We start from the raw sequence: 12,065 nt of genomic DNA on the forward strand, positions 1-12,065 counted from the left end.
GACAGGGAGGCTGGCGAGCCTGAGTCAGGAGGCAGAGAAGAGCGAGCCGGCTACATGGGGGCCGTGCCAGCACTGCAAAGCCGGTAGGGTGGTAGGTTCGGAGAACACAGACACCCTTCCACATGCAGGGCCTGTGGGTGCCGGCTCCCTGGAGGGTCCATCCCGTCCTGAGGCCCTGTCTGCAGAAGGATGAAGGGCACGGAGCACGATGCCCGCAGGGGTTCAGCAGGGGTGGGATGGGGCTCACGGTGGGTGGGATGGCTGCTCCCCATCCCCTTGGGATGGAGCCATCAAATGGGAACTGGAGGGTTTAAATTTCCGTTTGGCAGGACCCCGTGGCTATAGCCCTCACAGGAATCGTTGGTTGAGGCAGGTCATCAACCTTGAACATCAAAACTGGTGGAACAGTCGTTGGGAAAAGAGATATTCACACAGTCTCAGAGCACTGCCCTAGCAAAGACTTGATTACAGACAGGACAGGGTAGCTTTATAATGGCGAGACCCAGGGGGCACGTCCTCCTGGTGACCAAATATGATGTCATGACAGCAGCACACTGGGAAGGACACACATGGTGATGCAGGGCTCCTACCCAAGCAGGGTTCACCCAGTCTAACCGGGGCAGGTCAGTCGGGCGAATCAGCTGAGGGTCCATGTCAGAAAGACCCAGGCGGCCAGGGACTGCATTACATGAGACTGAAGGGAACCAATAGGATGCAGTGAGGAAGGATGCTGTAGGGGTTCTATCAGATGCCCCTTCACAGGAGGGGATCCCTGATTAATGGGGGTGTGGAGGAGAGGAGAGGGAGACAGAGACAGACAGACAGAGACAGAGATAGAGACAGAGACACAGAGAAAGAGAGACAAAGACACAGAGGAAGAGAGACAGAGACAGAGACGGGGCAGAGGGGCATCCCCGAGTCAACGCCCCGTGCTGACGAGCTCCATGCGTGTGGGATCAGGAACTACTGAAGAATGGGATGTGAGTTTGCTGTCCCTTCACACGGGGTTCAGAGTATTTGTCACCTCATGGTGCTGAGTGTGATTCTCGGGCTCAAAGACACACTTGGTTCTTACCAATGTCGCCTGGGTTCCCTCCTCCACGTGGCACGTGGCGCTGCAGGAAGCTTGGCTGTGCTGGTCTTACCGGGAGGCGGGTGAGGCCCGCCATGGCCGACTCTCTGGCCCTTTACACCGTGACCTGCCCCACCAGAGTTCTGGGTCTCTCTCTGACCTCAGGTCCACCGCTGCCCTGCCTGTGGACGCCCTTCTGCCACACTGGGCTCCTTGTTCTGCTGCAGGCAGAGCTCCCTCCCTCTCTGTGCCCTGAGAGTCCTCCTCAGCCCCAAAGGGAGCCTCTGTGACCCGCTTGTCTGAAACAGCCCCCATCGCTCTGTACCCCTTATCTGCTCTCCTTTTCATGGCAGCGGAATTTGACATCCTTTCTCCCTCCCCGTCCCTCCCTCCAGTGTGTCCCATCACACCTGGGATGAGCCCCAGGTGACTGTCTTGCTCCTGCTGCACCCCCAGGCTCAGGACACCTGGCCTGCGGGGAAGCTTTGTTACATGGGCCGGGCCGGGCGCTCTCTCTCTCTCCTTCCCTCCCCGCCTCAGTCTGTCACCCTGGCTCCTTGGAGGGGACCCCTGACTGCACTCCAGGGAAGTCTACCCAGTGTCTCCCGAAGTGTCTCGGCAAGACCCTCTTGGCCCCGGCTTTTCACTCCTCTGCCTTTTCTTCGCTCTTTTGGCTTGAACAGAAAAACGCAGGCCTGACGCCTGCATTTGGAACATTCGGAGCTCAGTGTCCTCCCGGTGGGAGGCACTTCTTTCCCGGGAGTTTGTGTTCAGCTTCGGCGTCCTGCCTGGAGCCGCCTTTTGGGGCTGGTGGCTGTGGCCAGCCCATTCTGAGCCCTGGGGTGGACTTTGGCCCTGTGTTTGCAGACCTGTCCGGCGGCAGTCAGAATGGCAGGCTTCGTCCTGCAGCTCCTCATCTTGGTCCCCCTCGCCCTCCCGGTAGCGGAGCCCTCAGGTAGGCGGCTCCTTCGAAATTGCGTCCTTTCTGGCTCCGCCATGCGGGGTTGGGTGGGGGCTTTTCCTAGGGATTGCGATTCTTGGGTACATCCTTCCCCTCCGATGGTATCTGCCTTCTTACCTTGCTCTGTAGTGTTTCTTTCTGCCTCAAGAGCAAATGGAGTGCTGGTAAGATGGAAGCGTGCTGGCTCCTATCTTTTGGAAGAGCTCTTTCAGGGGAATTTGGAAAAAGAATGTTATGAAGAAATCTGTCTCTATGAAGAAGCAAGAGAAGTGTTTGAAAATGACGTGACCACGGTACGTACTCCCCACCACGAACTCGCTGGTTCTGATGCCCTGAACCCCTGCGCCTTAGAGAGCGCCATCTCAGAGACGACGGAATTAACGAGACTGTGTACTCCCCCGTGAGGTGGACTCAGTCCTGACTTTACAGATGAGGAAACAGGCAGAGAAGTGGAAAGCTTTCCACCGCTCGTAGGTGGGGACCCGGCGCAAACCCAGCCCCACACCCTAAACCCAGCAGATCAGCACACACATCAGATTTACCTACCATCACAAACCCCACTCAGCTTGTCACTAGCCTGGCAGAATCCGGTATTTTAAATAGAGACCTAATTATTACAATATATCAACAAATTTTTAAGAAACAAAAATTCTCCCTAGGATGCCAGCATAGTAAGAAAATCTCTCGTAATCTAGAATTTGGATTAAAAGTGACCACAAGCATACTCTAAATAATACAGGTAAGAATTTGCCATTCTTAGTTACTCTTAAGCTTATCAGAAGACAGAGAAGTGAGCCAAAACTGAGGGGCTGAATGTTTGTGTGTAAATATTCAGAATAGTAAAATATTTAATAAAGATTTCCTAGTTTTACATATAAAAGCAATATTTAAAGTTGATTCTGCGTAAAATATTGACCTGTTTCTCTATAGTTTCTTAATTGCCCAGATATAAGACAACTCCTCTGAAGGAGACCATAAACTCTGATAAAACTAGGAGAAATTCAAACTCCCTGGAAGGGAAAACTGTGCTTGATCTCGGACTTGTGACATCATTCAGGCCGTTACAGGCCCAGGCGTGACCGGGACGTACAAGGACTCACACATTTACTTTCTAGGCTCAGAGTCTGAGTAATTCTCCTAATTTTGGATACCTCCCCCGCAACCAAACCCCCCCCCCACTTTTAATTTTTAATCACAGTTAATTGGCTCATAAAGACGAAAGGCGGTGTGAACTTTCTGCACGTGCGTCATGCCGAGCAGGGCGAGGACTTGCAGGCCGCCGTCCATGGAGGGGGGAAGGCCTGGGAGGCCGCAGTCGCAGTGTCTGTGCCCCGTCACACACTGGCTCCCCTTCCTCAAACAGGTGACAGTGAATGCAGACTGAACAGCAAGTGTTCCACGCATACTAATGAGGACTTTAAGTGAAGAAGTGAAGAACTTGCATTCTTTGTTTCAACCAGTATTTTCCTATTAAGTGGCTATAATCAACATTTTCTTATCTTCAAGTCCACCTACAGGAGAAAATATAGAAAAACTGATGTCTCATTGATAACACTTTTGTTTCAATTTCACAGAATGAATTCTGGACGAGGTACATGGGTGAGTGGCTCTCCTCATCTCTCCAGGATTCTTTCCTCTTCTTTTCTCTTGAGATCCAGGAAGGCAGCGGGCTTGACGGCCAGTGGATTCCAGATTTCAAGCCTTCGGCTCCTCGACCCCGACCCAAGGGGAGGACCTGGATCAGAGCAAGGCTCTTGTGGGGGCTTGGGCGGCAAAGGCAGGAGGGTCCCCCAACCTCAGCGGCTCCTCTCATCCTCGTGGCCTCGGGGGGTCCCTGGGGCCTCCTGCTGAAGGATCAGCACGTGGCTACATACACCGAGGCTCGGCAGATGCTGGGCGAGGCTGGAGGAGTGCTGGGAGGAGTGCCCAGGGACCAAGTGACAGAGGAGCCGACAGGGTGGGCGAGGGGAACTAGGAGCAGGGCTGTGGCACCAGTGACAGTCACAGTGGTCACTAAGCCAGGAAAGGAGGTCGAGGAAGGGGACTGAGAGGGGCCTCATGGGCACATGTGGGCTGCTGGGGCCCCGGGGGATGCATGTGGGGCTTGGCAACCGGCCCCAGCCTCCTGGGGCCCCGGGCACAGGGCCAGGGGCGTGGGGAGGGCCTGGGTGACGCCATCCCTCTCGGCAGGTGGCTCCCCGTGCGCCTCCCAGCCCTGCCGCAACAGCGGGACCTGCCAGGACAACATCCGCAGCTACACCTGCACCTGCGCCTCGGGCTACGAGGGCAGGGACTGCACCTTCGGTGAGACGGGCTCCGGGTGGGCACCAAGGTGCCGGCAGGACCCCGAGTCCAGTGCTTCTCCACTGGAATCACCTTCTCTGAAGGGCCCTCTGGCCCCAGACACGCCTCCTCCCCCAGCGTCTCTTCCTCTTCCTCCCAAACCCACCCCCACCTGAACCGCTCCCATTGGAGCCATCTGACCCCAGGCTGTGAGGGGTCACACAGGCGCTCGGAGCCAGGCATGGGTGCCAGACGTTCCCGCAGCTGAGACTTAGAGCCTCATGGACTGATAGTCCTTAAATACAAATAAATAAATGCAAAATTTATTTGTGGGGATGGGGAGAAACCAATTTCCTATCCATAATCACCAAACACGGAGGAAATAAATTCACTTAATCCTTTTAATGCCTCTGGTCAACGCAGAGCCAATTTTCTGGGGGAAAATATCATTTCCGGCCCAGATCTCTCCTCCCAAGTCCAAGTTTCTACTCCCACTACTTCCTGAGCGCCAGAAGATTTCGCAGACACCCCAAATTTAACAAGGGCCACAGCAAGGTTCTGTGGCCACCCCACACATGTCCCTGCCCCCATCCCTGCTGCTCAGCCACCCACACGGGGTCACACTAGACCCACTCCCGTTCCACATCCCACCTCGAAGAAGCCATTTCAGGAGCACAGCTACCACAGCAGGAAGTGACGGCTGACCCGAGTGAGCACGCACAGCCAGGAAAACAAACAGGCACCCTGCAATGTTTGCAGTCTCCCAGGACCAAGTGACATTTTCTGGGGACAAATACCTGGGCTGGCACTCACTGATCCTTTGCTTTCTCCGTGCACATTCCTGACATGGAAGTGTGGGAGACACTTGTATGAGCCAACAACGTGAAAAGAGTGACATCTGGACTGAAAACCAGAGCCTCAGTGTGCAAGGAGATTTAACAATGACGGTTTCCACGTCAGCATTTCCGGTCTTCCCTTTTGTTTCCCTTTCAGCTAAAAATGAATGTCACCCACTGAGGATGGATGGGTGTCAACACTTCTGCCACCCGGGAGAGGAGTCCTACACGTGCAGCTGTGCCCAGGGGTATAAACTGGGCCAGGACCACAAGTCGTGCATCCCACACGGTGAGTCCTCAGAGGAGAAACGAGAGGAGGTGGCCTTTCTCCTTCCGCCCTGGTGGCTCGTCCCACTTTCCCCTCTTCTCCTGTAAGAGCCTTTGAAAGGCCTCTTCCTTTGAGATGAGGGGTCGCTGTGACTCAGCCAGCGTCCTTGCCCCCACTGGAGCTTGTCCGGGTCATCACAGCCTCTGAGCTAAACCACAGCCTGAGAGCAGGGATTTCATTTCATTCCGCCCTGCACCTATGAGTTACTCAAAGCCTCAGCACGTAGGACTAAGATCTGAGCAGTCAGCACCGTGCGTGCCACCTGATGCTCGACTTGGAAGGCACTGACTTTCTTCTCTTGTTGTCACCACAAATGAAGAGAGGTGCGCGTGTGGAATCCTGAATTCTGAGAGCATCACCACACCAGAGAACAGCACGCAGAATCTTCAGATCTTCCCATGGCAGGTAACATTTTATAAACATGTTTTAACTTTTTGTTACCAACTTCACCCTATTTGCCATTTCCATCTTCTTTGCCAAACCGAAATGTTAAGACCAAGTGAGAGAGGCAGCATGATTCAGGTGCTAATCTCTACGTCACAGGTCAAGGCACTCTCTAATGCTGAATCCACAACTTAAAGCTGTGTTTGTCCTTTGCAACAAATAGAAACGTATAGTTTCACTTACAGCCACCCTGGGCCTTTCTAATGGAGTTCAACAACTGTTCTCAATGTCATTTCTCCCAGAACCTCAGCATTCTGAAGGCGCGGTGTCTCTTCGCAGCGCCTGGTGGGTGGGTAGGTTGATGTGGGTCCCAGAGTGACCCGGAGAGGCACGAGGCCCGGCTCCGCCCACCCACCTGCGGGCCTCCAGCTCCATTCCTGTGGCCAGGAGGTGGTGTCTCTGGCACTTGTTTCTGTTATTTCCTGTCCCTCTAGACTAGGTTGGGAGCTACATGTTCCATTTCTATTTATTTAACACACTCTTGACATGTAAACATTCACATTTAACTTAGCCATACACGAAGTTAGTATGTTCAACCCCCTCCCAAATCATTTCCAGCACCCCACGCTAGGCTCATCTGCTATTTTGACCAATATTTTATTCTTTTCTCGCTTTTTTAGTAACTCCACAAAATAGGTATTATTTTTATTATTATGGTTTGTACCGCCAGTATGGGTTTTGATTTACCTATGTTTTCCATTTCCCTCGCATCTCAGGCGTCAAATGCAGATCATCTCCTTTTGCCTGAAGTACAACCTTTAAAACCATCCTATCAATAGAAATATAATGTGAGCCACATATGTAATTTAATATATAATTGAAAGTAAAACCAGGTGAAATGAATTTTGATAATGTATTTTATTTACCCCAATATATCCAAATATTATTTCAGCATGTAACGAATATAAAAAATTGAGATATTTACATTTTTTCTTCATACCAAATCTCTGACATCTGGGGTGTATTTTACCCTTGGAACTCCTAATTTGGACCAGTCACATCTCGAATGCTCAGTAACCACATGTGACTACTGTATCGGACAGCAGAGCTTTACAAGTTCCTTTGGGGAGGGGCTGTGTGTGTGTCTGTGTGTGCACGCGTGTGGAGCGCCTGTATTTCACTGTGATGCTTACAAGCCAGTTTGGCCACAAAGATCACTCGGCCTGGACAGACGACCCGATAGAACTCAGTGACTACTGTGGTCATCCAGACTCAAAAGGAGACTGAGGGGAGGTAAACACCGTGATGGTCAGGAAGGGACACACCCAGAATGATCTGGTCATCAGCCTGGGCAACTCTGCCTTCATCTTCTCTGGCCTTTTCTCTTTAAGTTCTCTAGGCCCATTATTCATATACGCATTCTTCTCATCATGTCTGCCCTTCAGGGTGCTAAAACAAGCCTCAGAATACGGGGTCTGGAGGGAGGGATGACTGTGCGGTCCAGCCTTCATCAACAACGGTGGTGGCCTAGCTCTGCCAAGTGCACAGTCTTCAGTCTCCCTGTGCACTCAGGAACCTTAGCTGCCATTTTAATCTGAACTAGCACCAGGATCCACGGGCCTAGGGGCGAGGACCTGGGAGGTGAGTGTTCTCCGGGTACAGCTCAAGCGTGTTTGCAGACACTTGGATTTAGGCTGATACTATGAGGTTTTCACTCCGGTACAATAAATAGTTCTGAAGTTAGTTAACTGAACTAATGTATGGTATTTAAAGAAAAAACTTTGAAAAAGAGAATAATTAACCAGCCTAGTAGGATATGGAGTTGAAAACTATCCTTAGAACTTACTTGTTTCTTACCTTCTAGATAAGAAACTGGCCCTGAGCTCCACTGCACTTGGCTCCAAGTCTAGCAGACTAGTGCTGAGAATGCATCTGCCCTCAAACTTGGTCGTATTCACCTACAAAATGCATAGTGCAAGAGCTGTAGTGAGGATAAAGATAACGTACCTGACTTATGCAAGGAGTCGATAAATGGCAACTGTTACTAATAAACACTTAAGATTTCCAGAAATGAGGCTACATTAAATTTGAAAAACTCTTGACTACCTGGCTCAGCATTTTCCATCAGGCTACTGGAAATTGTAATAATTAACATTTCTTGAGCCAGCACCTGTGCTATGTGGGTATGTGCCTTATTTCATTTAATCCTGACAGCAACCTCACGTTTTATCTGTTTCATGCCCCTGGTCGTATTCTCTGCTCTGAGCCCTCCCTCGTCTGGTATTGACACAGACACTGCAGCTTTCTTTTGATCAGTGTTAGCATGGTATGTTTTTTCCAGTCTTCTTTTAAACTATTTATATTTTTATATTTAAAGTGTATGTTTTATAGGCAGTATATAGTTGGCTTTCCATTTTATTCCATCTGACAAATCCCTGCCTTTTTAATTGGGGCATTTAGATCATTTTACATTTACTTAGTTAGGTTTAAATCCATAATTTTGCTATTGGTTTTCTATTTTTCCCATCTGTGCTTTTTCCATTTTTCTTCTTTTTCTGCCTTCTATTGGATTACTTATGTATTCTTTATGATTCTATTCTGTCTTTGTTGGCTTATTAGCTACAGTTCTGTCTCTCTGGGGCTGCTCTGGGGTGCAGTGTGCACCTGTGGTTTATTGCCGTCACCTCACTTGTGGCTGACCTCACACTCCCTCCTCAGCTCTGTCTTCAGAGCCATATTCTTAACCACCAGACTACACTGCCCCTAGTCCTGCAAACTGGCATTAGTTATTTATTGTCTGTTTTGATTTTTAAAGGTAAAACTAACAAATTCCAAAGGAGAAGACTTCTGTGGTGGTGTTGTAATACAGAAAAATTTTGTACTGACAACGGCAAAATGTTCGCTATTACACAAAAATATTAGTGTGAAAACAAGTAAGTATTTTAATCATCCATTTTTATAAGATCACATGGAAATAAAAACTATCCTATGTAAAATGAAAATGAAAACTTAAAACCTAGGATTTTTGTTTCTATTGCAATACAGAACTGAATTCAGCTTTAATACTATTCCTCAGATACCTATAAAATCAGAAAGTATGTGTAAAACACCTAGTGGAATGCCTGGGCACAGCAAGCAGGCAATGCCAACATTTAGTCTAAGGAGGAAATCACAGCCAATAAAAAGATAATTTGACACTGAAATGGAGCAGCTGTGGTACAGGAGACAGAATATGGGCTGAAAATCTGGGTTCAGATTCCCCTCCACCACCGGAGCCCTTGGGCTATGCCGTTGGGCTCACTACCCAACCTGTCTGTGCCGAGCTCCTCACCTGGGAAAACTGGGCACTAACTTCTACCCCGCAGGGAGGTTTCGAAGGTTCGGTGATAACTTGTGACAGTGCTCTATAAAGATTCTGAAGAATCTTAAATACATTTTACTCTTCACCCTTAAACATTTTTCAGTCAACAAAACGTCAGCCTAAAAAACGACTTCTCAACAGCCCAGTTTGATTTGCTTGAAGTTCCTCATAATTCTTCCCACTTTTTTGACCATTTCACTAAACTTCATTGTATTCCCCCTCCAAAATAATTCATTTTGACTTTTTTAAAGAAGAGTGTGGGAGAGGTCATGGGAATTAGTTGAAAACACTTCATTCTTCCATGTGCCTTTGAATCCACGGATGAGTAAAGGAGACGAGTGCAGTGGCCGTGGCACGTTCCATCACAACCAGCCCCTGCCTCCTCACCATTCACTGAGAAATCAGTCTCTTAGTATTTTCGCAACCTTGAAATCAGACTTTAGAAACCAGCAATCGTTCATTATTTCAGATTTTCACAGAACAAGCAAAGACCCACTGACCATAGCAGTGCAGAGCGTCCACGTGCACGTGAGGTACGAGGAACAAACCGGGGACAATGACGTTTCGCTGTTGGAGCTGGGGCTGCCCATCCAGTGCCCGGATGCTGGGCTCCCCATCTGCGTGCCGGAGAGGGACTTTGCAGAGCATGCCCTCATCCCGGGAGCACGGGGTCTCCTCAGCGGCTGGACGCTCAACGGCTTCCAGCTGGGCAATGTGCCGACGCAGCTGCTGGTCACACACATGGATGGTGAGGAGTGTGGCCAAGCCCTTAATGTGACAGTCACGACGAGGACGTACTGCGAAAGGGGAGCAGTGGGCGGAGCAGTGCGGTGGGCAGAGGGCAGTGTGGTCACCAGAGAACACGAAGGCACCTGGTTCTTGACGGGGATCCTGTGCTCAGTGCCCACAGATGAGCATGGACGGGCGTTTCTTCTCACCAAGGTTTCAAGATACTTACTCTGGTTTAGACAAATCATGAAGTTAACTAAGCCCAGCTAACCACAAAGATTAAAATATGCAGTGGGATTCCAAATTTTAACTGCAATCATGAGATCAATTGAAATTTCACAGCAAAACGGTTCTAAGTGATGATTTCAGAACAACGCACTAGGTCGGTCTACAAACCATCAGTTATGGCTTGCGAAAGCATTACTGAGTGCTCTGACCGTCCCTTCCTTGGGACTTCTTATCTAAACTGAGACCCTAAGGGAAGAAGGGAGATACACTAAATAATAAAAACATATCTGTCAGTCGTAAAACAGCCCAGGTTCCTAAAACTGGCTCCTTTTCAAGTCGAATGCTTTCTGATGCTGACAAGTCAATGAGTGTTGCTTAGTCTAACACAAGCACACGATGAGTAAGTGTCTTGGGGACAGAAGCTTCTAAGAATTGCTAGTTATAGACAGAGAGTGACCTCATGGTTGTGCCATGTTCACTGATTGCCAGGGTGAGTGAAAGGGCTGCTCAGCATTGGAAAAAGCAACCAGAAGAGGGTCAGCACAGGACAAGAGATCAAACAGAGAGGGACACGGTATGGAGAGAGCATTAGAGAGAGGATCAGGAAGCACGGGAGAGGCTGGAAGGTAGAAAACGTGGGCCTTCAACAGGGCTGTGCGCCAGGAGAGGGAAACCCCCCGGACGGGCTCTCGGGAGCCTCTCAACCCTGCTACTGAACCCGCTAGCTGACTCCCGCACAAGTACAGGTCTTCGTGCCGCAGTCTCCTCGTCTCTAAATGGAGCAACAGTAGCATCTACCAAATAGGGCCAAGAAGAAGCTGAAGTGGATTCCACAGGTGGAATCCCAGACATCAGCTCCTGCCATCAGGAAGACTGCAGCCTCCACACGAGGAGAGGCAGAACCCGAGTCCAGCCGCAAGCTGTGCTTTCCCACAGCCCAGACCTCCACGTGGGGTCCGCGTTTGTGCCGAAATGAAAACTGAGAGCAAATGGATAGAGATGATGTTTGAGTTACTCTCTTAACTCAAGGAAGTAGCGGAGCTGCTCCTCAACTACGGGCATACAAACTCCAGTCCCCGTGCCCTACGTGAGGTAAGAGCTTCCACAGCTAACTGCTCTGTGGACAGCAGACGGGCGCACAGAGGGCGGCTCTCACTCCAGAGGCACAGGCATGGGGGAAGGTGGTCTGCCGGGGCCTCCTGGGACAGAGATGTTGAAAGGTAGAGAGGATTTTTTTAAGGGATTAAAAATGCAAGTTGATTTAAATTTCTTTCATTTTTTTTTTTTTTTTTTGAGGAAGCTTGGCCCTGAGCTAACATCTATTACCAATCTTCCTCTTTCTTCTTTTTTCTCCCAAAGCCCCAGTACATAGTTGTGTATCATAGTTGTAGAGTTGTAGCTCTTCTACGTGGGACACCGCTTCAGCACGGCTTGATGCACGGTGAGTAGGTCTGCGCCTAGGATCTGAACTGGCGAACCCCAGGCCGCCAAAGCGGAGCATGTGAACTTAACCACTACGCCACCAGGTCGGCCTGTAAATTTCTTTTGAGTGAAAAATAGGGAGTTTAAACACAATTCAGAAATTCAAGTCTTACGATGCTTAGACACACTAAGTATCTCTTTATTTTTGATATAAACTTGAATCCTAGAATTAAACTTTCTTTTTGGCCAATCTGCAGAAGCGCTGGCCCATTTCTCTGAAAGGATTGTGACAAAAATAAATATGCTAATCTAATGGAGACTAATGGGAAGGCCGTGGGGGAACAAGAGTGAATTTTAAAGTCTTAGCAAAATTTCCAAATACCACTATTTGGGTAGTGGTAATTAGGCCACTGCTTTCAATGTCTACTAATAATTTAAAAACCTGCAAATGAGCATAGCAA

General features: G+C 49.4%; 1 protein-coding gene across 1 annotated transcript; it reads left to right on the forward strand.

The window, feature by feature from the left end:
• The first annotated feature begins 1,960 nt into the window (after positions 1-1,960).
• PROZ (protein Z, vitamin K dependent plasma glycoprotein) lies at positions 1,961-10,237 on the forward strand. Its single transcript, XM_058547737.1, is given in 8 exon segments — positions 1,961-2,326; positions 3,608-3,632; positions 4,224-4,337; positions 5,310-5,441; positions 5,800-5,885; positions 8,680-8,797; positions 9,695-10,209; positions 10,211-10,237. Coding segments are annotated over 8 exon segments (1,383 nt in total).
• Positions 10,238-12,065: the final 1,828 nt, after the last annotated feature.

The sequence above is a fragment of the Diceros bicornis genome, chromosome 9 (genome assembly GCF_020826845.1).
Source record: "Diceros bicornis minor isolate mBicDic1 chromosome 9, mDicBic1.mat.cur, whole genome shotgun sequence".
NCBI lineage: Eukaryota > Metazoa > Chordata > Mammalia > Perissodactyla > Rhinocerotidae > Diceros > Diceros bicornis.